The sequence below is a fragment of the Schistocerca serialis genome, chromosome 4 (genome assembly GCF_023864345.2).
Source record: "Schistocerca serialis cubense isolate TAMUIC-IGC-003099 chromosome 4, iqSchSeri2.2, whole genome shotgun sequence".
NCBI classification, from domain to species: domain Eukaryota; kingdom Metazoa; phylum Arthropoda; class Insecta; order Orthoptera; family Acrididae; genus Schistocerca; species Schistocerca serialis.
This window is the reverse complement of record NC_064641.1, coordinates 61,090,370-61,114,578: the sequence shown is the minus strand read 5'-3', so window position 1 is coordinate 61,114,578 and position 24,209 is coordinate 61,090,370. Positions and strand designations below refer to the sequence as shown.

Here is a 24,209-nt window from a genome sequence, read left to right as displayed (position 1 = left end):
ACACCGGTGTCAATGTGTTCTTTTTTCCATTTCTAGGAGTGTATTTGTATAGGTCTGCAGTAATAACGAAAATCTTAAATCAATGTATCTTTGCATTTGTGTTTTAGGTGGAAGATACATTGTGTGGCTGCAGATGGCATAGAGTGGATCACCTTCATTACGGCATGTTCGCAAATTTTTAAACTGAATACTTATAAGACAATGTACAGCTACAACACCAGGTAAAGGAGCACCGGTAACAGGGTAAACTACAAGGGATTAACAAATAAAATAAAAATAAAAGAGGTTTCTTAGTAGGAAGTGTAAAATTTATTGAGAATTAAAGTCAATTTCGGATGTAACAGAGAAATAGTAAACATTAGCTATAAGATGTCTGTATCAAGTCCACAGTGATGCCCATTAGGTAGCCGTTTCCCATTGTCATTGTGCTCAGCCGACGACGTATGGGACATATCCGTAGTAGACCTGCTCGCTGCCATGCAGGGTCTCCCTCGGCGCAGCAGGGATCGGCACTGGGCCAGGACGTGGTAGGGGCAGAGGGCCAGGCACAGCCAGAGCCGTGCACACCACAGCCAGCACCACAAACAGGAACACCTGTGGCAAAGAGAACACTTCTGGTCTGAGAGTGGATTGCACACATCAGCCAGCACGACAGCAGGAACATCTGTGGCATTAAGAAATCGGAGGCTTCATAGCACAGCCAGATCTATCACAAGAATAACATCTCGATTCAGTGACAGTGTACCACAAGAACAATAGAACAGGCACACCTTCGATGAAAAGAACCATAGTCAACACAGTGTACACTATATCACGTAAAGTGTCTGTTGCAAGACTAATATCTCTGGTCTGTGATGATGCATCTCAGTCTGCGTCATCAAAAAGGCTGACTGTGTAGGATACACATCACTCTTATTGTATAGTAGCTGTATTTGCTGTGATATCAATACTTCATTTTCTGATTAGTGGATATATACATCAGTTTCATTTATTTTTTTGTAGAAACCACAATCTAAACATACTGCTAAATACATTTGTGTGAAATCTCATATTTCACGCGACAGTGAGGATGGTTCTTTGTGACGCAATCCTTATATTATAGTTTCATTCAGAATTTTGTAGATTATCCTACGTTCCCACACAGGCAATGTTCTTCGCCTCCGTATCACTGGGGAAAGAGTAGAAATGGGCCTCCTTATAGTGCCATGGAAAAAGCCACAAAGAGCGATGGCATACTTTATAATGTAACAACAGTTTTTAACTCCATTAAACTAAGAATTTAAGCTAATGAGTATTACCTCTGTTAGCATTGTGAACATCACATGAGATTGGTATGGTAAACGGGTAGGTTTAAAATTGAGATCCTTCCCGTTGTTTTCCTAACTCACTTACGGTATATTATGGGATGGTTCGTCAAAGAACTCAGAACTGATATCTTACACACTGTTTCTAGTCTTTCAGTCAGCCCTCAACGACCTCCATGATCCATACGAACTTCTGTTCTGTCTCTAACGGTATCACTGGTGATCAGATATTAAAAATTAACTTGCCTTCACTCTCTGTTAACTCTAGCATTATTTATCATGGCCCTTAGGATAACAGTGAAATTAACCTGCCAAAGATAGAGAATTTCCTATGCTTTCATGATAATTCAATTCTACCTTATTTCGTACTGTACTTTGTGAGTATTTTACAGGCGTTAACTTATATGGTTTATGAACCATGATTTTCATTGCAACTTCTAATGAAAACCTGCGTGCCAAGTGTACCTATTTATCTTCTTTGAACTCAAAGTAAATAATGGGGCCATACTTAAATACGTTTAGCGCAAAGCATGGAAATATTTCTTAAGAATTCCCCTTTGATACTAGTGTAGTGATATATATGATTTAATGACTAACATATACTGAAACCATCACTGATAACTTTCTTCATACGTTAGACCTATTCCGAGTTTGGTCTTGATGAAAGAAACTGATCATCATGGATGTCTCAATCTCAGTACATGCGATAACCATTAGTAATAATGAGAGGATTTCTGAAATCTATTGGATATTTTAACATTACACAAGCAAATGGACCTATGTATTTCTGAAGATCAAATATATGTAGACTCCCTGATTCCCCCTCGATGCTATTATCCAGATCTTAGATATCTAATCTAAACATGGAAATGTCATCAGCATCACGGAGATTGGGAGTGAAATTGCGGATTACATTACTGGAAATCAGTACTTACAGCTGAACATGTTTCCAGCGTTATGTAGATCCTTGTTACTTCGGTCGAAGGCTAACTTTATGGGTAAACTTCTCTGTGCCAGTCAGCGCTATTATACTTACGTAAAACATAACGAGCTAGTGCAGTGGTTAAAGAACTGGACGTGCTTACATGATGAGTGAGGCTCGAGATACAGAATGAGACTCTTCAAACAATCTGAAGCGAACACCAAGATTTAGTGCCTATGTTTGCTCGATCTTGGTTAAACTGGCATAGTTAATGACAAAAATGTGCACAGAATGTGAAACTTTAACATTTGTCTTCATTATGAAGACCTGTGTTACACATAAAGCGAATGCGCTATTAAGGTATGTATTTTCAAGAGTGAGTGTTCAAGCCCTTTGCAGATTTGTTACGTCGACGTTCAATGATGCAAAGTGGAAGCTAGCGTCACAATCACTATATTAGTACCTAACACATTCTCAGTAAATCGATAGAAAACACTGACAACCATGGTTTTACGACATCTTTCTGTCTAACCCCTCTCATTACAATTATAAATCTCTTATTAGGATTAGTACTGTAGTACAGAGATGGCCCAAAACTATGACTCTTAAGGTCTCTTTAAAAATTCTGCCCGACAATCGAAGATCCATTCCTCTCTCAGTACGACAAATCGATATAAATGGCTGTGTTTTATTACAACGACACACAGAATTTTTGACCAGTTAGGGGGGCTTGAGACGAATGGTGGGCATAGATTCTTGGTGGTAACTGTACAGTATCTGTAATATGACGCCTTTATCAGCAGAACACCTTTATTAGCAAAACACTTGATAGCGGACATGCTAATACAAATATATTGTGCTTGGAGTCACAGAACTCATCTGAACTCCCTACCTTAGTTACATTTCTAGAAGCTTCACGTTTCACAAGCTAGAACAACTGCAATAATTAACTCAAGGCTAATATGTTAGCTACCACAGAGACTTAGCGAAGATATAAAAATGAATATTACTATTTATAGTTTTTCCTTTTGCTTGAGAATTGTCAACAAGTGGAACAAAATTTAACCTGCCAACTTCAGTGGCTTTACCCTACGTTCTTGGTTAGACACATGTCGAATACGTAAAATAACTAGTATCTCTCATAACAACTGTTTTATCATAGGTGCTGGAACCAGGGGGAATATTCGGAGGCTATCAAAGGGACACAGGTCCTCCTTTAGTCGTTAGGAACGGTTGAAGAAGGGCTCTATAAAACTATCAGCCTATCTCATTGATCTGAGCAAGCCATACCTTTGCTGTGCATATTTTGCGCCCGTGTTTGATAGTTTCTTGGAGACCAAACGTCTCCTACGTAGAAATTAACATGGATGACGGATGCACCGATAGTATGAAAGCCAACTTTCAATTTGGTATGACGTTACTAGGTTGCTGGAAAGTGTTCGATAAACTTTCTCGCCGTTGCGCAGTAACAATAATACCATGCTGATGGTATAACATTTGGTTCGAACACTTCGTAAGAACGAAAACGCAAAATGAGACTCAGCGCCACTATAGATAATAACGTCCCGAGGCCCCAAACAACAGTGATAGGATCATTACTGTCTACTATATGAAGCGCAGTCATAACGTTTTAACTACTACAACTAGAAATAAATTTGCATTATTTTTTTTTTGTCCACCTGCAGGTCAATGTCTACATTCTTGGTACACACTGAAATCCCCCACCACATTACCGCACTAGACCGCTAGAGTGACCAATGCTAAATTGCGCGACACATCATAGAATATTGCTGAAATGTATGGGATCCATACCAAATATGGCTAACTATATTGAGAAGGACAGCAGAAACGGTCACTGGTTAGCTTGTTCCTTGGGATCCACGGAAATTCTGGAAATGGTGAACTGAGTAACGCTTCAAGATATACGCAACAATTCCCCAAAGGCATACTTGCGAAGTTTCAAGAGCCCATGAAGGATTGAGGACTGTACTAATGCCTCATGTGAATCATTCGCGCGTTGTCTAGATTAGTCTGATCTATACCTGCACCGAGGTATGTAAGTCGTCCTCCTCCCAAACTTCATCAGTGAATGGAACGGCATAAAAACCCAATACATCATACACTATCCTCCTGCTTAGCTGAGTGATAACGTGCTTGCCTACCTTGCAGAGAGCACGGGTTCGATTCCCAGCCGCAGTGGAGATTTTCTCCTCATGTGGACTGAGTGTTCTGTTGTCCTCATCATCACCGACGCGCAAGTCGCTCAATGTGACGTCACCTGACTTAAGACTTGCACCCGGCGATCGAACTTCCCCGGATGGGGCCTCCCGACCTATAATGCCACGTGATCATCTCATTTCACGCCATACACTGGGGAGTGCCCTCTGCCATGCGCATCAGAGTGATTTGTAGAGTGTGGATGTATATGTAGACGTGTACGAATTTAGAGCAACCGTGGACTTGAACGGGGTATTATACGGATGGCGGAAACGATTTTCGGTCGAAATGTACCCTCTGCCACACATGGTACTGTGGTTCGTGAAGCACACGGTGGATGTAGCTATATAATATGATATGTTATAATTACAAACAAGTTGACAACCATGGGAGGTAACAAGATTGTGTCAAATGCGACGAGACCGCTTCCACAGTGTTCGGCATCATACGCAAGTGTACTCACGAGGGTCTTCATGGTGTCGCCTTCGGTTTGCTGTCGTCGACTGATGCCGGGGGCTGGCGGCCCCTCCTTTATACTGGTGGTGGTTACGCGAGCGCAGACTGCACCGGGGATGGGCGTGGTGGAAGGCTGGCCAGCGGAACGTGGCACCAGCCAGCGCGACCACAGCCTGGCGAGCGTCCCGCGCTGTCGCTACGAGGGCGTCACACGTGCAGCAGTCTCCAGTCAAGGTCACACTACCTAGAAAAACTGTTACGTAGCCTGGAAACACTTTTCTAGACGCCCAAACCACCAGAAGTATTCTCTGTCGTCCTAGAGTAAATTTAGAGTTGGGTACGTTGGGAATACGAGGAAGCAACATGTGTAAGTAGAATCTCTCTGAACCACCCTGTCACTCTCTAGCAGACATAAATTTCGAGAAACACCGAAACAGTTTGACACAACATTATTTACAGTGTTTGCGTATTACGGATACAAGCGAAGGCGGCAAGGAGGAGACAGTGAAATAAACAAATAATCCTAATAAACATACGTCCGGAAAGCAGTGGTTTCCCCATACTATTAATGCAGAAACACAGTCATGTACAAGCTAAACGACTATTTGGATGATGTTCCTTATTGTGCACCAGAAGACTGTCATGTCGTTGTGCTGGAATACGTAGCACAAATGGTTGACAGTTAATGCAGCCGTCGTGGCTGTCGTGGTTTACTGATACTAGAACCTCCTAGGTCTCTCCAGTTGACCCTTTTGGATTTTTTTGGTGTGGGGATACTTGAAAGATTCGGTGTATTCTATCCCTATTGATAGACTCAATGAAGTCAGTGACACATTGTGTAAAAGGGTCAATACATTCGGAACACGCCTTGGTTGTTTGAACATGTTGTAATATTTATGGCTTTTGCAGCCATCGTATTCAGATGAAAGATGCTCTTCTTAGACCAGTTGATAAGGCAGAAGTGACGAGATGACGTAATGTGGTGTGAAGTTCCGATGACAGACGGTTTGTTCAGTACCACTTTCGTGAGGACGACCACGCAAATTCAGGTCCCCTCCGCGATTGGCTGCTGCGATCGGAAGTTGCGCGCCCAAATGATAGTCTCCTTTTATTAATTTTACGCAAACTAAACACCGCATTTACTTGCATTTTAAATTGAAGCACCTCTCATTAGCGTGTTGTTATTCCATTATTTTGCAAGTATGAATATCCAGCAGAATAATAAGCAATTGCTAAACGAAAAGGCAGACGAATCACTGCTGTCATCATTGGATCGCACCTAACTTGGATGGCGGGCGAAGTGGTTCGGCTGTAAGATCAGAGCTGGTTCGGCAGTGTCGGAGGACAGACGTGTTGTCTGCCGCGGTCAGTGTCAGTTAAGATTTCGTTAGTAATCTATCATTTACACACACAGAGGTGGTTCGGTAGTCTCGGAGGGCAGAAATGTTATCGGCCGTGGTATAAGTTAAGGCTTATTTTGCAGTGTCTTGTTTGTAAGTGTGAGAGCTGGTTAGGAAGACTTGGAGAACAGACATGTCTGCTGCGGTCGGTGTCATGTTAAGACTTTATTAGCAATGTGCGGTTATATAGACGTGTAGTTGAAAGCAGTGTGACTGTAATTGCAGAAATACGCAGTTCATTAATTTGATGAAGAATAGAAATTATTTGTGACTCTAAATTGGAATGTAATTGCGCAGTGCCTCGTGTTCTGCCAATAAAAAGCAAGTGGCATTCCGTACAAACAAATTTAATCATTTCTAAAATATCAGTTCCACGCTAGGTGTTTCTTACAGACTCAATTTTCGGGTTCACGACCTACGTGCTGTTTTCTGCGCAGGGGACAACAACTGTAGAAGACTGCAGGTTGGTGAACATTTAATACAACTTATACATTCCACTGAGGGCAATGGAAGCAAATACGCACCTCGCCTGTACTGAAATCTTAGTACAAATGAGATCAATGATACGTCGTCCGAGGTAACACTGAGGATGGATGAAGGAGAGAAATATTTTCGAGAGAAATGGTTTATGATATATATCTTCCTCTCTTTTTTCGCTTCCCGTAATGTGCGGACATAGACATTGTGAACCCTGAATTCACATGTAAGATGGTCAAGGGGAACATTTGTCCGTTTGTTGGTCCTCAAGTGGATATCTGTAGTTTAGACCCATGGGGATTCTGTTATAAGGTATTGATGTACTCAGACATAATACATTACTTAAGTTGAGAATTTGAAGAAAGAATTGTATAAGCAGAATGTTTCTGAACCACCTTCGTTGGTCTGATAGTTTCGTAACATTTTTCTCTAGCACATTTGGTTTCGAAAGAGGAAAAAAAAATTGACGCAGCCTTATACCCAGAAGATCAAATGATGCAGGAGGTAGTTTGTATTACACTAAACGATAACGTAAATGGGGTCTTTTGTTAACAAAATCGGAAGAATGCGCAGTAGATTCTTCATTTAACGAAACGAAGACGGAAAAACAGGCGGTTCCGCGAAATCACGCTGTGAAAGCATTCAGTTTGGAAAAAGGTAATGGAGTGAATATGTAAGTTGAGCGTGCGTTATAATCGATTTCTGTCTCTCATTAAACCTCTCTGCTCGTCGTATCCTAGTGACGGCTTCTTCGGTGCCTTGCGAGGGACATCGTCGCTGCACACCGAGTTGATTTTATTTAACCTGGCAAGATTAGGGCCATCAAGTCCTCTCTTACATCTAACCAGGCAGTCTACTCATTTTGCTTTCAAATGTTTTAATAGTCATGTTAAACTACATGTAGTACAAAAAGTGAAATAAACAGTAACAAAGGTACTCTTTGAAAAATACATACACATACAGTTTATATTCGTAGATAATCTGATATAATTAGACATTATGATAGAGAGAGAGTTTAGATAGGAGTGGTAGCAGCAGGGGTTATGAGGGAGACAGATGATTTAAGTGCAAGAGTGATCTCTCGTGGTCCGTTTGTCCGCTGGTCCGCGTAGAAACTGGAGTTCCTCACCGAGGGCTGAGATCCGGTTCGTCGTGTTATGTATGACTGCGATAAGTGTGCTCACCGTATTTGAAAAATTACTGGTTTCCTCTACCTTTTTGTGGGAATGGGTTGGTGTTCTGAGAGTCTGTAAGTTTCTAAACTTCTACTGCTTAGGTTTGTGGATGCTGAGTTGTGTCAACCAGTGAGCAGTTACAGTGCACTGTGGTGGTGGTCTTCGTTACTACAGGGACGAGACAACATTTAGATGGCTTCAAACGGGGAAGAATCATGGAGAATCTGGAAGAAAGACGAAGTGTGACAAGTGTAGCCCGGGAGTTTGGTAACGCTCACAGCATGGGGAGCGTTCCAAAACACAGGCGCCAGTGCTTGAACGAAAGGAGGCGGTCGACCACGGTCATTTGCATCATCGGACAATGTTCAACAGCCAGCCTCATTTTCAGCCGTGTGGTTCACCATTTCGTGAAATACATTCGATTTGCCTCCTCTTACTCCAACATAGACTTCCGGTTAGATAGGGATTTAAATGAACCGTGCGCTAGCAATGGCGATTATCGCCGAAACAATCGTTTCATCTGTTAATTTTTTCCAAGCCAGTTTAATCCGTCTGTTAAACCGTCTCGGAAGGACCGGTTTTTGAAATAACTGATTTTCGGTTTTTTCCCGATTGTTTCTGTACTAAATGTCAAAATCTTTAATCTCTCTCACATACATAGAATCAAAATATTAAATTAAACAGGCAAATAAAAGAAAATTTAGTCCGCCCAGAGTCTGTTGCTTTTCTCGAAATGTCACTAGTATTCTCCTATTATTCTAATTTTTTGAAACTCTGTTGAAGAAATTATGTTTTAATTTGGCAGACAAATCTTTAACCTCTTAGAGCAAATGAAGCGTTGTACTTTATTACTGAGTCACTTCATGAAAATATTTCCAGGATACAGTTGGTGCCAGTCTGCAGTACAACGGACGTCCGGCGACGAAAGTGAGTAACTATGCCTATGGTATGAAGTATTGTATGAATCAGGTAGGCGCAAGTCCTGCACAGAGGACGTACACGCATATCATAAGCCATGACACACTGAAACATGGACATAATTGTCTCACCAATATTCTACCAATCTTATGCCATGTGTTTTTTGCTCGTTTCTGTCGCATTGTTGTTAAAACTGCAGTGATCACTTTTCCCATTTTCTATAATAACGCAATATTTAAAAGCAACTTTTATGAAAAATGACTCCTTTTTCAAAAACGGTTTATTTAAAAGTTAAAAACTGTATCGCTGTTGCTTGGCTAATTGATATTTCGGTGATTTACTCGGATATTAGCAAACATTCAATGCCAGGTGTAAAGATTTTCTCTAAAACATCTCTGCGGTCATTGCTGCAATATCTGGTTGATACTCTTTGAGATGTCCCAGTAAAACAAGTGGCAACACACAGATGCAAGCCACTTGAGTGTAGGTTTTAATGCTGTATGCCAGCATCTACCATTCCATTGCATACCGGTTGGTAGCCGGTGGTATGAGGTTGTTGGAGACAGCAGAAGTGCACTGGTCAAGGAACAGAGTCGACTGTAAATGCCGTTCGTGATATGTAGTGGCGTTAGCTAGAGAGCCAAAACGAATTATTCATGCTGTTAAAAAGGGCTTTGCTGTTGTATTGAAGCTCTGTTACTAATTAGAATTGCCTCTCCCTACAGAACAAATCTGTCAACTGTGGCCAATTTATAGCGTTATCCGTCTGATGGAGGTAACAGACCCACAATGTGTATGTGGACGTGTCAGAAATGCTCTGTTACCTCTGGGAAACCTCCCAACGGTTTATGCACATGTCTGCCAAACTTTGCACCAATGTCATACTACACAAGTTCCCAACCATCGGCGACAGTTCTTGTTTATGCTGGGCTGCACATACCTCCCCATCATCAGCTTAATGCTTACTTTTTTCTAGGGTAGGCGAAGTTATGGATATTGTAAGAAACTGTTCTATGTAAGATTTTAGGCACAAAAATCTGGGACATGGTCTGAAAACACCACACCAAATAAGTTCCTCAGCTTCTAATAAATGTAATCTGTAACTGTTCCTTCAGTTAATTGTCCGTAGTGTTTTCTACTCCTTTTAAGTGTTTCGTCTCTGTTGTAAAATGGCTGACAAGCTCTAGATAGCGGAAATGTTTGTAGTTTGTGGTCCATATTAATTATGAATGCTCTAGCCTTGACGTAAAGACAGAAGTGCCACACTGCTTTGTATGTGGCTAACAGCCCTCTGTCATATGCTCTCTACTTGATCTTACAGGAGAAAGGAGAAAAACCCAAGGGGTTTCAAGTCTTTCCGACGTACTGGTAGAGGTGGGCCGGTAGCCTGCAAGCTAGCGTCTTCCCTATAGCTAATGATGCATTGCTTACACTGTGGTTCAACAGCATTGCTCTCTATGTTTGCTTTTACATTTTCCAAAGCGCACTGCATCTCTAGTGTCCTTTCCTGGGCAGGTCAGCTTGTGATGTCATTGCGTGACAGTGCTGCTGCCAATGGCGCCAAACTCTTCAGCGCTCCCAATAGGTGTATTCAACAGAAGTTCGAGATTTCAAGGAATCTTATTACTTAGTTGGTTGAATGTTCCATAGATCATGTGAATGATTCTTTTACCGAAATAATGTGGGATGAGTGAGTTGATAGGATATATACAGGGTGGAAGTGTGATTACACATGTCAATCACATCGCGATTACGGGCAGTATGGGGTTCACGCCTGAGCCTCAGGAGGTGCGCTAGCAGCGCATGTCGGGTGTTTCAAGCGTCAACTTCGCGTCTCAATATCTCGGGATGTAATGGGAATATTGTGATGCAATCAACGCCATTGTGTATGTGCTTTGTCATGCTATGGATTGCTGAAGAAAAAATATAGGAGGTGCATTTAAAAAAACATAAGTTTGTGTTAAAAAACACATATGCTTTCGTTTTAGAATGTTTCCAAATATGTACGTTCATGGGCCCCAGCCCTACATTCAACCGGTGAAAGTCGTATTCCAATAGCTGTTATTGTTCCAGAGATATTTTGGGTGGACAAGATAGCTGGGACACCCTTAATTGGTAATAAATGTTCTTTTTCCCTCCCTAATTTTTACCTACCTATTTTCTGCAAATCGATTGGGAGTGGTGGTGTGATATGTCATTAAATCATTAATGACCTCTATTTTCTGCTGTAATGGACAAATACTGACTGCTAAAACTGTATGCCTATAGAATGTTATCTGCTTCTGGTGCAGAATACATTTTGCTTCCTTCATTAGTAGACCATATCCGCTTATCCAGCTGATCACTGCTGTGAGGTTTCCCTCATGCAATACCTCCATCGGAGAAAATATTAGGATATCATCAAGATAAACGAAAAATAAATACAGTCCCCTTAACACCTCATCCACGAAGAGCTCTCATGTCAGGGCGGAAATTTTTAAATCGAATTTTTAAATCGAATGGCATATGTAGATATTCATAAAGACTAAGCAGTAGTAGGTGCGACAGGCTGCAGAATTCTGCAAGAGCGCCAAGTTACTAGTGACGGCACACTGATCATGATTAGTACAATCAGTAATGATAACTTGATTCTACATGCAAAGAATCAACCATGCTTGTGAATTTATTGCACCCGTTATATTTAAAGGACGAAAGAGCAAGCTGTTCTACGTGATCGATGAGCGTTCTGACTTAAACAAGTACTAGTCACCCATTATCATTTTGGCCCAGATTTTAATTTACATCGTGTGGTGTTGTTTAAAGTTGATCATTGTAGTCCAGCCATTGTCTCTTACTTATCATTTCTATTCTTGCATCATATTTCGTAAATTTTTATCAAGTTCATCGTCATTTGACTATCACGTTCCTCTCTACCCATAGACATCATTCTCAGATTGCCAAATGAATCTATTTGAGATTTTTTGATTAATTTTCCCACACAGTTTTACAGCTTCCATAGGCAATATTTTGTATATCTTTCTGTATTCTGCAGTCCTGTTCTGTAACTTTGTATATCTTTTCCTTCTTTGTCAGTGTCTGCATCATCAAATCTGTTTGCAGTCAACAATATTACTTTCTTAAGAACCAGTCGTGGTTACTACTTATTCACCAGTTTAAAATGATAATATGAGGAAGCACTGAATCAAAGTAGATTATTTTAATGACCTGCATTATTTATATCATATTTTCGTTTAACATACCGTTGTCTGAATATTGGTTTGGATGTAACGATGTCACGTCAATGCCATCTGCCCTGTAGTCGCCCTTTAGATGAGATGTTTAATAGGAGATAATTCTGGGATTTTTAATATTAAACGGTATTTCGCTATTCTGAAGAGTACATTATTAAATGGGACAGTGAAAAAATCTCGTTATCACTTTGTGGTCCGATAGCTGGTCATAGTAGGAGTTTGTATAGGTCCACAGTAATAACGAGAATCTTAAATCAATGTATCTTTGCATTTGTGTTTTAGATGGAAGATACGTTGTGTGGCTGTAGACGGCATAGAGAGGATCGCGTTCATTATGGCTTGGTAGTAAATTTTTAAACTGAATACTTACGTAAAACCATGTACAGTTACAGCACCATATACAGGAGAAGTGTTAACTGGATAAGCTACAAGAAATTAACAAATAAAATAAAAATAACAGAGGCTTCTTAATAGGAAGTGTAAAATTTATTGAGAATTAAAGGCAATTTCGGATGTAATAGAGAAATAGTAAACATTAGCCAAAAGATGTCTGTATCAAGTCCACAGCGATGCCCATTAGGTAGCCGTTTTCCATTGTCATTGTGCTCAGCCGACGACGTATGGGTAGTAAGCACCGTAGTAGACCTGCTCGCTGCCACGCAGGGTCTCCCTGGGCGCAGCAGGGATCGGCACTGGGCCAGGACGTGGTAGGGGCAGAGGGCCCGGCACAGCCAGAGCCGCGCACACCACAGCCAGCACCACAAACAGGAACACCTGTGGCAAAGAGAACACCTCTGGTCAGAGAGTGGACTGCGCACATCAGCCAGCACGACAGCAGCAACATCTGTGGCCGTAAGAAATCGGAGGCTTCATAGCACAGCCAGATTCACAGCCAGATCTATAACAAGAATAACGTCTCCGTTCAGTGGCAGTATACAACAAGGACACTACAACAGGCACACCATCGATGAAAAGAACCACAGACAACACAGTGTACACTACATCACCTCGATTGTCTGTTGTAAGGCTAATGTCTCTGCTGTGTGATGATGCATCTCAGTCTGAGTCATCAGAAAGGCTGACTGTGGTAGGATACACATCACTTATATTGTATAGTAGCTGTATTTGCTGTGACATCAATATTTCATTTTCTGATTAGTGGATATATACCTCAGGTTCATTTATTTTTTGTAGAAACCACAAACTAACCTTACTGCTATATACATTTGTGCCATATCTCATATTTCACATGATGGTGATGCTGCTTCTTTGTAACGCAATCCTTATATTATAGTTTCAGTCAGGCAACGTTCCACACCTCCGTATCACTGGGGAAAGAGTAGAAATGTGACTTTTTACAGTGGCATGGAAACAGTAACAAAGAGCGATGGCATACTTTATAAAGTAACCACAGTATTTAACTCCATGAAACAAAGCATTTAAGCTAATGAGTGTCGCCTCTATTAGCATTGTGAACATCACACTAGATTGGTATGCTGGACAGGTAGGTTTAAAATCCAGGTTCTTCCCGTTACTTCCCTAACTCACTTGCGGCACATTATGGGATGGTTCGTCAAAGAATTCAGAACTGATGTCTTACACACCGCCGCTAGTCTTACATCCATCCCTCAACGACCTCCATGGTCCATACGAACCTCTGTTCAGTCTCTAACGGTATTAATGTTGATGAGATATCAAAAACTTACCTGCCCTCGCACTCTGTAACTCCAGCATTATAATGATGGTCTTAGGATAACAGTAGAATTAACCTTCATAAGATTGAGAATTTCCTACCCTATCATGATAACAGAATTCTACCCTCTTTCCTACCGAAACTCATTTCCCTGGAGTATTTGACAGGCGTTAACGTATATGGGTTTTAAACCATTATTTTTCATTACAGCTTCTAATGAAAACCTGCGTGCCATGTGAGCCAATTTATCTTCTTTTTGCATAAATAAAATAATGGAGCCATAGTTGTCTTAAACCAGCTTAGTGCAAACCACGGATATATTTCTTAATAATACCCCTTTGATGCTAGTGTAATGATATGTATGATTTAATGACTAACATTTACTGAAACCATCATTGATAACTTTCTTCTTACGTTAGACCTATTTTGAGTTTAGTCTTGATGAAAGAAACTGATCATGATGGATGTCTCAATCCCAGTAAATGCGATAACCGTTAGTAATAATAAGAGCATTTCTGAAATCTATTGGATATTTTTACATTACAAACCAAATGGAGTGTAGCGTTCATTGTAACTTAAGAACTACATACTTCTGATGATAAGGAGTACGTCGACTACCTGATACCCCATCGACATCCAGATCTTAGATGTCTAATCACAGCATGGAAATATCATCAGCATCACGGAGACTGGGAGTGACATTGCGGATTATATTACTACAAAGCAGTACTTACAGCTGAGCGTGTTTTGAGCGTAATGTATATACGCGTTGCTACAGCCGAAGGCTAACTTCATGGGTAAGCCTCTCTGTATCAGTCAGCGCTATTATAATTAAGTGAAACACAACGAGTTAGTACAGCGGATAAAGAACTGGACGCTCTTACATGTTGAGTGATGCACGGGATCCCGAGTAAGTTTCTTCAAACAATCTGAAGCAAAAACCAGGATTTGCTGCCTATGTTTATTCGATCTTGGTTAAAGTGACGTAGTTAATGTATGAAATGTTCACAGACTCTGAAACATTAACATTTTTTTCCAATATGAATACCTGAGTTACACATGCCGCGAATGCGTAATTAACGTATGTAGTCTCAAGAGTGAGTGCTGAATTCCTTTGCAGACTTGTTACGTCAACGTCTACTGAGGGAAAGACGAAGCTAACGTCACAGTCACTGCATTATAGTACCTAACACATTCTCCGTCAAGCGATATAAAACACTGACAACCATGTTTTTCCGACATCCTTCTGTCTAAGTCCTCTTATTACAATTATAAAACGCTTATTAGGATTATGACTGCAGTACAGAGATGGCCCAAAACTACGAACCTTTATGGTCGCGTTAAATATTCTGCCCTGACAATCGAAGATCCTTTCCTCTCTCAGTAGGACCGACGCATAGAATTTTCGACCAGTTAGGCGTGCTTGAGATGAAAGGTTGGCATAGATTCTCGGTGGTAGCTGTACAGTACATGTAGTATGACACCTTTATTAGCAGAACACTATGTAGTGGACGAGCAAATACAAATATGTTCTGCTTGGAGTGACAGAACTAATCTGAACTCGCTACCTTAGGTACATTTCTAAAAGCTACATTTTTCAAAGGTAGAACAACTGCAAGAGTTAAGTCAAGGCTAAGATGCTAGCTACCACAGGGACTAAGTGAAGAAATAAAAATGAATATTACTATTTATAGTTTTTCCTTTTTCTTGAGAATGGTCAACAAGTAGAACAAAATTTAACTTCACAACTTTAGTGTCTTCACCCTACATTCTTCGTGAGACACATGTCGAATACGTAAAATAACTAGTCTCTGTTTTATTATAGGTGCTGGAACCACGAGGAATACTCGATGGCTATCAGAGGGACACAGATCCACCCTTCAGTCTTTAGGAACGATTGAAGAAGTGCTGTGTAAAACCATCATCTCAGTGATATGAGTAAGTCGTACCTTAGCTGTGCACAATTAGCGCCCGTGTATGGTGGTTTCTTGGAGACCAAACGTCTCCTATGTAGGAATTAACTTGGATGCACCGAAAGTGTGAAACCCACCTTTCAATTTGTTATGACGTTTCTAGGCTGCTGGAAAGTCTTCGATAAACTTTCGCGCCGTTACGCAGTAACAATAATACACGTTTGAGGAATGTCAGCATGGTGTAACATTTGGTTCGAAGACTTCGTAGGAACCAAATCGCAGAATGAGACTCGGCGCCACTATAGATAATAACGTCCCGAGGCCCCAAAGAACGGTGATAGGATCATTACTGTCTGCTATATGAAGCGTAGTCATAACGTTTTAACTACCACAAGAAAATAGAAAGTTGCATAATTGGTTTTTTGTTCACCTTCAGTCAATGTCTGCGTTCTTGGTACACATTGAAATCCCCACATCACATTACCGCACTTCACTGCTAGAGAGATCAATGCTAAATTGCGCGACACATCATAGAATATTGCTGAAATGTATGGGACCCATACCAAATATCGCTTACTGTATTGAGAAGGACAGCAGAAACGGTCACTGGTTTGCTTGATCCGTGGGGTCCACGGAAATTCTGGAAACGATGAACTGAGAAACGCCTGAAGATATACACAACTATCACCCAAAGACCTACTTGGGAAATTTCAAGAATCCCTGAAGCATATAGGACTGTACTAGTGCCTCCTATGAATCATTCCCGCATAGTGAAGATTAGTGTAATTGCTACGTGCACAGAGGTATGTAAGACGTCTTTCTTCCCACACTTCATCAGTGAATGGAACGGCATAAAAACCCAATGCATCATACACTATCCTCCTGCTTAGCTGAGTGATAACGTGTTTGCCTACCTTGCAGAGTTCATGGGTTCGATTCCCAGCCACGTTGGAGGTTTCCTCATCCCGTGGACTGAGTGTTCTGTTTTTCTCATCATCACCTCATCATCACCGACGTGCAAGTCACCCAATTGGGCGTCACCTGGCATAAGACTTGCACCCGGCAGTCGTACTTCCCCGGACAGGGCCTCCCGACCAACAATGCCACGTGATCATTTCATTTCACGTTATCCACTGGGGAGTGCCCTCTTCCATGAGCATCACAGTGATTTGTAGAGTATGGATGTAGATGTAGACGTGGAAGCATTTAGAGCAACCATGGACTTGAAGGCGGATTATGAGCGAGGCGAAAATGGTTTTTGGTCGAAATGTACTCTCTGCCACACATGGTACTGTGGTTTGTGGAGCACACGGTGGGTTTAGCTATATAATAACACATGTGATAATAACACACAAAGTTTCCAACCATGGAAGGTAACAATATTGTGTGAAATGCGATGATACCGCTTCTACAGTGTTCGGCATCATACGCAAGTGTACTCACGAGAGTCTTCATGGTGTCGCCTTCGGTTTGCTGTCGTCGACTGATGCCGGGGGCTGGCGGCCCCGCCTTTATACTGGTGGTGGTTACGCGAGCGCAGAGTGCACCGGGGATGGGCGTGGCGGAAGGCTGGCCAGCGGAACGTGGCACCAGCCAGCGCGACCACAGCCTGGCGAGCGTCCCGCGCTGTCGCTACGAGGGCGTCACACGTGCAGCAGCCTCCAGTCAAGGTCACACTCCCTGAAAAACTGTTACGTAGCATGGAAATGCTTTTTTAGACGACCCAAACCACCAAATCTATTCTCTGTCGTCCTAGAGGAAGTTTCCAGTATGGTAAGCTGGCTACCTGTCACTCTCTAGCAGACATAAATTTCAAGAAACACAGAAACAGTTTGACACAGCATTATATACAGTGTTTGCGTATTGTAAATACAAACGAAGGGGGCAAGGAGGAGACAGTGAAATAAGCAAATAATCGTGATAAACATACTTCCCGAAAGCACTGAATTTCCCAAATACGATTTATTCACAAACACAGCAGTGTACAAGCTAATTGACTATTTGAACGATATTCCTTATCGTGCATGAATACGTATCACAAATCGTTGACAGTTAATGCAGCGGTCGTGACTGTCGTGGTTTACTGATACTAGGACCTCCTAGGTCTACCCAGTTGACCCTTTTGGATTTGTTTGATGTGGGAATACTTTAAAGATTCAGTGTATTGTAGCCCTACTGATAGACTCGATGAACTCAGGGACGCATCGTGTAAGAGGATCAATACATTCGGAACACGCCTTGGGTTTTTGAACATGTTGTAATATTTCTGGCTTTACTGCCATCAGCTGCAAGAAGCTCTTCTTAGAGTAGTTGAGAAAGCAGAAGTGACAAGATGAAGTAATGTGGTGTGAGGTTCCGATGACAGATGGTTTGTTCGGTACGAGTCTCGTGAGGAAGACCACCTAAATTCTGGTCCTCTTCCGCTATTGGCTGCTGCCTTCGAAAGTTGCGCCCCTAAATGATAGTCTTCTTTTATTAATTTTAGACACACTAAACAAACTGGTTACTGCGCAGGGAACAACAACTGTAGAAGACTGCAGGGTGGTGAACACTTATTAGAACTTATGCATTCCTCTCAGGGCGGTGGAAGCAAATACACACCTCGCATGCACTGCGATCTTAGCACAAATGAGATCAGTGACATATCATCCGTGGTAACACAGAGGAGCGACGAAGGAGAGAAATATTTTTGAGAGAAATGGTTTATGATTCACACACATATAGATACATCACTCTCTTTCTGTCTCTCTCTCTCTCTCTTCCTCTCTCGTTTTCAGCTTCCCATAATGTGCGGACATCGATATAAAGACATACTGAAGCCAGAATTCACATGTAAGATGGTCAAGAGGAACATTTGCTGCAGATTGTTGGTCCTCAAGTGCACATCTGTAGTTTAGACCCATGGGGACTCTGTTATAAAGTGTTGACGTACTCAGACGTTATACTTTACTTAAGTGAAGAATTTGAAGAGAGAATTGTATAAATAGAATATGTCTGAACCACCTTCGCTGGTCTGATAACTTCGTAACGTTTCTCTCTATCACAGTTGAATTTCTAAAGAGGAATAAAACTTGACGCATTATTATACCCAGAAGACTAAATGATGAAGGAGGTGAACAGATTGTGTTACACTAAACGATACCGTAAACGGGGTCTTTTGTTAACAAAAGTGGTAGAATGACTAGAAGGTTCTTCATTTAACGAAATTAAGACGGAAAAACAGACGATGCTACGAAATCACGCTTTGAAAGCATTCAGTTTGGAACAAGGTAATGGAGTGAATATGTGAGCTGTACGTGCGTTAGAATCTGTTTCTGCCTCTAATTAAACCTCTCTTCTCCTCGTATCCTAGAGACAGCTTCTTCGGCTCCTTGCGAGAGACATCGTTACTGCACGCCGAGCTGATTTATTTATTTGTTTAATATGGCAAGATTAGGGCGATCAGTCCCTCTCTTACATCTGACCAGGCATTCTACGTGTTTTGCTTTCGTATGTTTTAGTTGATATGTGAAACTACATCTTGTACGAAAAGTGAAATAAACAATTACAAAGGTACACTCGAAAACTAGATACACATACAGTTTATATTCGTAGATGATAAGTACCGCTGTAATTAGACATTATGATGGAGAGAGATTTTAGGTAGGAGTGCTAGCAGCAGGGTGTATGAGGGAGACAGATGATTTAAGCGCAAGAGTGATCTCTCGTGCTGTGTTTGGCTTCTGGTCCGCGTAGTAACTGGAGTTGCTCACCGAGGGGTGATATCCGGTTCGTCGTGTTATGTATGACTGCGGTATGTGTGCGCACCGTATTTGAAGAATTACTGGTTTCCTCTACCTTTGTGAGCATGAGTTGATGTTCTCAGAGTCTGTACATTTCTAAACTTCATTGTGCATGCTGAACTGTGTCAACCAGAGAGCAGTTAACAGTGCACTCTGATGCTGTTCTTCGTTAGTACAGGGATAGGAGACAACATTTAGATGACTTCAAATCATGGGGAAACTGGAAGACCGACGAAGTGTGACAAACGTAGCCCTGGAGTTTGGTAACGCTCACAGCATTGTTTCACGTGCATGGGGAGCGTTCCAAAACACAGGCACCAGAGCTTGAAGGAAAGGAGGTGGTCGACCACTGTCATTTGCAACATCGGACAATGTTCAACAGCCAGCCTCATTTTCAGCCGAGTGATTCACCATCTCGTGAAATACATTCGATTCGCCTCTTCTTACTCCGACGGCTATTCAGTCATAGCAACCCTTTACACTTCCGGTTAGATAGGGATTTAAATGTACCGTGTGCTAGCGATGCCGATTATCGCCGAAACAATCGTTTTCGGTTATATCTCTTAATTTTTCCCAAGCCAGTTTAATCCGTCTGTTAAACCTTCTCGAAAGGACCGGTTTTTGAAATAATCGATTTTAGGTTTTTTTCCGATTGTTACTGTAGTATAAATCTTTAACCTCTCTCAGATACATGGAATCAAAATATTAAATTAAACAGACAAATAAAAGAAAAATTAGTCTGTCCACATTCTACTGCTTTTCTCGAAATGTCACTAGCATTCTCCTCTTATTCTAATTTTTTGAAACCCCGCTTAAAAAATTATGTCGTAATCGGGTATTGTACCCCTATCTGGGCACAACTAATAGTCAGGGATAAAGGGTGAAAACAGATTGAAGAACTCTGTGTTTCATGTTAATTTGTCCATTTTCAAGGGCTAAAAGCAGATAAATACATATTATGTAGACACAGACAGCAAATCAGCTGATTTCTATTTTTATTGTATACTATGTGTGAATTGTTGTTCACTTTAGAATTTATTAGTTTTACCAGAGTTTATTCTTCTATCATTATTTCATAGAAGTGGCAGAAAAATCTCTAACCTCTTAAAGCAAATGAAGCACTGTACTTTATTACTGCGTCACTTCATAAAAATATTTCCAGGCGACAGTTGGTGCCAGTCTGCAGTACAACGGACGTTCGGCGGCGACAGTGAGGAACTATGGTATGAATCAGGTAGGGGCAAGTCTTGCACGGCGCACCAACACGCATATCTTAAGCCATGACACACTGAAACATGGACATTATTCTCACACTAATGCTGCCATGTGTTAGTTGCTCTTTTCTGTTAGCATTGTTATTAAAACAGCAATGATCGCTTTCCCAATTTTCTACAATAACGCAATATTTCCAAGCAAATTTTATGAAAAAATTACTCCTTTTTCAAAAATGGTTTATTTAAAAAGGAAAAATTATAGAGCTTCTGCTTAGCTAATTGATATTTCGGTGTTTTACTCGGATATTAGCAAAAAAAAAGAAAAAGAGCACCTGTTATGAGACTAAAGAAATACAGAAAAACACCGGTTATTGAGAACTAAAACACCGGTATCGGTTTGACTGCGGTGTTTTCCCGTTTCCTACCGCATACCTAAAGTCCTCTGTTGTACGGGAAAGTCATCTACTCAGAAGAATAAATGAAATGCGCGAAATGTACGTGCTTTCTGCAATGACGTTAAGGAAATGCATTTCGGTTAAAATGAAATAAAAGTAAAGAATGAAGTGGAATCACAGTAGTCAGCAAAATTTCAAAAAAAGTTAGATATTTAGTAAATGAATAAAGAAAATTAATGGTCGCCAGCTCACTACGTGAATAAAATTACTGTTTCTACGATTACTGTATTGTATTAGTGGTAAATGTTTGTAACTACTTGGTTTGTTATCAGGCGAAAATGTCACGAAATTGTTAAATGTTACGTCAGCACAGCTTCAAACGAATATGTCACAGTGATCAAACACTTTTCAGTGAAATCGTAAAGTGTAGAAACATTTTAGTAATGAGTAAAGCACAACAAAATTCCATTAGCTCTGAATGGTTAAGTAAAATGTAAAAATTATGGCATCATCGACTGTCATTAGTTTTGCGCAAAAGGAATTTATACTTATTCATTACTAAATGCTGATATTTAAATTGGAAAACGTCATCATGGTTAGAACCGTATGAAATAATCATTTTCACGTAATTCACAGTTACAGAATCTACAAAGCTAAGTTTCAATTGCAAACGTATGCACTTTGTACAGTTACTGCTATGATTTTCTCAAGACTCAAACTATTCTGGCCGATTGCAGATGCGTTAAATGAAAACTTATCATTGAAAAAATACGCAAAAATTATGTTTCACTGAATTTTACTTTGTTGAGCACTGCTTTCGAAATTATTGTTCAAATTACTAGGCGCAAACACTTTAGTTAATTACTGTCTGGCAAACAATTGAAACCTTAAGTAGTGTTACTTCTTTCAGCATAGTGGAAAGTTCCTCACTGCTTAGTTATTTTGTTTGACTTTATTTATAGAAAAACATCATAACTGCTCCTCATTCATTAGGATTGTCTCTGATTACTAATAATGACTAGGATGGAAACTTAAATGGTAAATTTTCTCAGGTGGAACTGATAATCAAAATTCTGAAATATCTTGCTGTTATTCGTTCACAAAATTAACTACAATACCGGCTAGCTGTATACAAGTCTAATCAAATAATTGGTTACATCTTATAGTGTCCCTGGCCACATCAAACTACTGCCGAGGAATTCCGTATTTCAGCATCTCTGCCTGACGACCATGTCTCAACACACATGCCGCCTCGCTACTCTCTCCATCGTTCTCTGCGGTGACTCGAACCAACTGCTCTCATATCAGCACCGTTCTACACTGGTCTGGCTGTGCGCTTTCACGCCCAGCGATAATGCGATTGCGACTTAGTATACTCTTTGACATCAACGTATAACCCTGACTAAGCCAGCGTGATTGCACACAACTAGCTTACGTCTAATAATCATTCAATTTTACAATAGAGAAACAATATAACATTTCAACATTTCGTAAGAATAAATTAGTAAAATTACTTACAATTTTTTCACAGAAGAAACACATCATAGGTGCAAAATTGAAAGGAGGAAATTAGAAATTCACGGATCTGTTGTGTTGTAAATTGGTGATATCATATCGTAGATCAATTAATTCTTTTCATGGGTTTTGTACCTATCCTGCCACTAAAATAAGGGGAAGTGTAAGTGAAGCATAGACAAAGGGCGTTTAGTGAATTAGTGACATCGTCAATGGAATGTAGCGATCACATTGAAGTTGGTAATATAAAAATACCCTCTTCATTGCATTTTTATTAACATTCGACTCATGCTAATGACTTATGAGCCACAATAACATTAAAATACGTGCCTATGAATAGCACATCAGTGCGAACTGCAGTATCATAAACCAGTCTGCTGCATACTACACTGCATTTCATTACAGATGGGCAAATGGACAAAACGTGTTCTTTTTTTTTCAAGTTTCAGATAGGAACCGCTCACTCACTGCAACGAACTAGTTCTGTTTCATGGCACATCACTCCCCATTCACTTACTAAAATAAATGGAACGAAGGCGCGTCGCCTTTTTATTTTAAGGTCACTGTACTAAATTTTTACCTGTTTACAAATATAGAAAAAGGATTAATAATTTTCCGCTACGTTCCTTTAGTTCCAAGATTTCTGGAAAGTCCTATATTTTGTCTTCAATAACACCAAAATTCAAAATACTTTCGTGAAGTTGGGAAATTATAAAAATTAAACTTATAGTCGAGTTAAATTATTCGATTATACCGATTGAAAGAGTCAGCAATATTCGCGTTAACTGTTTTATTTTACACAGTTAGGTAAATGAGAATTCACGAGAACTCGAGTAAACAGAGAAATGTCAGATAGAAAAACAAAGAGTTAATACAACAGCAGTAAGATAAATACGGTCGTTTCATTCTTTCGAGTGGCACCGTTGTGGCTTATCGTTATACATTTTCTGTACTGCACGCTCTTCATTCCTTAAAAACTTTGAACGGCCCGAGATACGGTGCCTGCAACGGTGGGCGCACTGCATCGCTTCTTAACATTACGTGAAACGACGTTTCCAGATCTATGTCAACAAAAACATCCTACTCCACATTACAGGATGCCGGTGAACGTCATAGCTTGGACATCTGGACTTTGATTCGTTGCAACAAATACGGCAGTTTTGTCTCCACAGAAAGCATATGAGTTAGGATAACACCGAACGGCAGGCGAAAGGATTTTCTCTAAACTATCTCTGCTGTCAATGCTCCAATGTCTGGCTCATATGCTTTGAGAGGACCCAGTAAAACAAGTGGCAAAACAGGTGCAAGCCACTTAAGTGCAGGTTTTAATGTTGTATGCCAGCATCTACCTTTCCATTGCTTGGCGGTTGGTAGCTGGTCGTATGATGTTGGAAACAGATGTAGTGATGTTAGCTAAACAGCCAAAACGAATTGCTCATGCCGTTAAAAATGACTTTGCTGTTGTCTTGCCGCTTTGTTACTAATTAGAACTGCCTCTACCTACAGAACGTATCTGTCAACTGCGGTAAATGTATAGCGGTATTCATCTGATGGCGGTAACAGACCCACAGTGTCTACTCTGACGTGTCAGAAATGTT

The 24,209-nt window shown here is 40.7% G+C and overlaps 1 protein-coding gene and 1 long non-coding RNA gene across 2 annotated transcripts; both read right to left on the bottom strand.

Annotated features, from left to right (window-relative positions):
• Nucleotides 1-286: 286 nt before the first annotated feature.
• Nucleotides 287-4,994, bottom strand: LOC126474029 (uncharacterized). Its single transcript, XR_007586560.1, has 2 exons — nucleotides 4,907-4,994; nucleotides 287-594 (listed from the first exon to the last, which is right to left on the bottom strand). It is a non-coding gene; the product is annotated as an uncharacterized LOC126474029 (long non-coding RNA).
• A 7,569-nt stretch (nucleotides 4,995-12,563) lies between these two features.
• On the bottom strand, nucleotides 12,564-17,407 carry LOC126474230 (uncharacterized). Its single transcript, XM_050101695.1, has 2 exons — nucleotides 17,149-17,407; nucleotides 12,564-12,873 (listed from the first exon to the last, which is right to left on the bottom strand). The coding sequence occupies exons 1-2, from the start codon at nucleotides 17,405-17,407 to the stop codon at nucleotides 12,635-12,637; spliced, it is 498 nt and encodes a 165-aa protein (XP_049957652.1). The 3' UTR covers nucleotides 12,564-12,634.
• Between the last annotated feature and the right edge of the window lie 6,802 nt (nucleotides 17,408-24,209).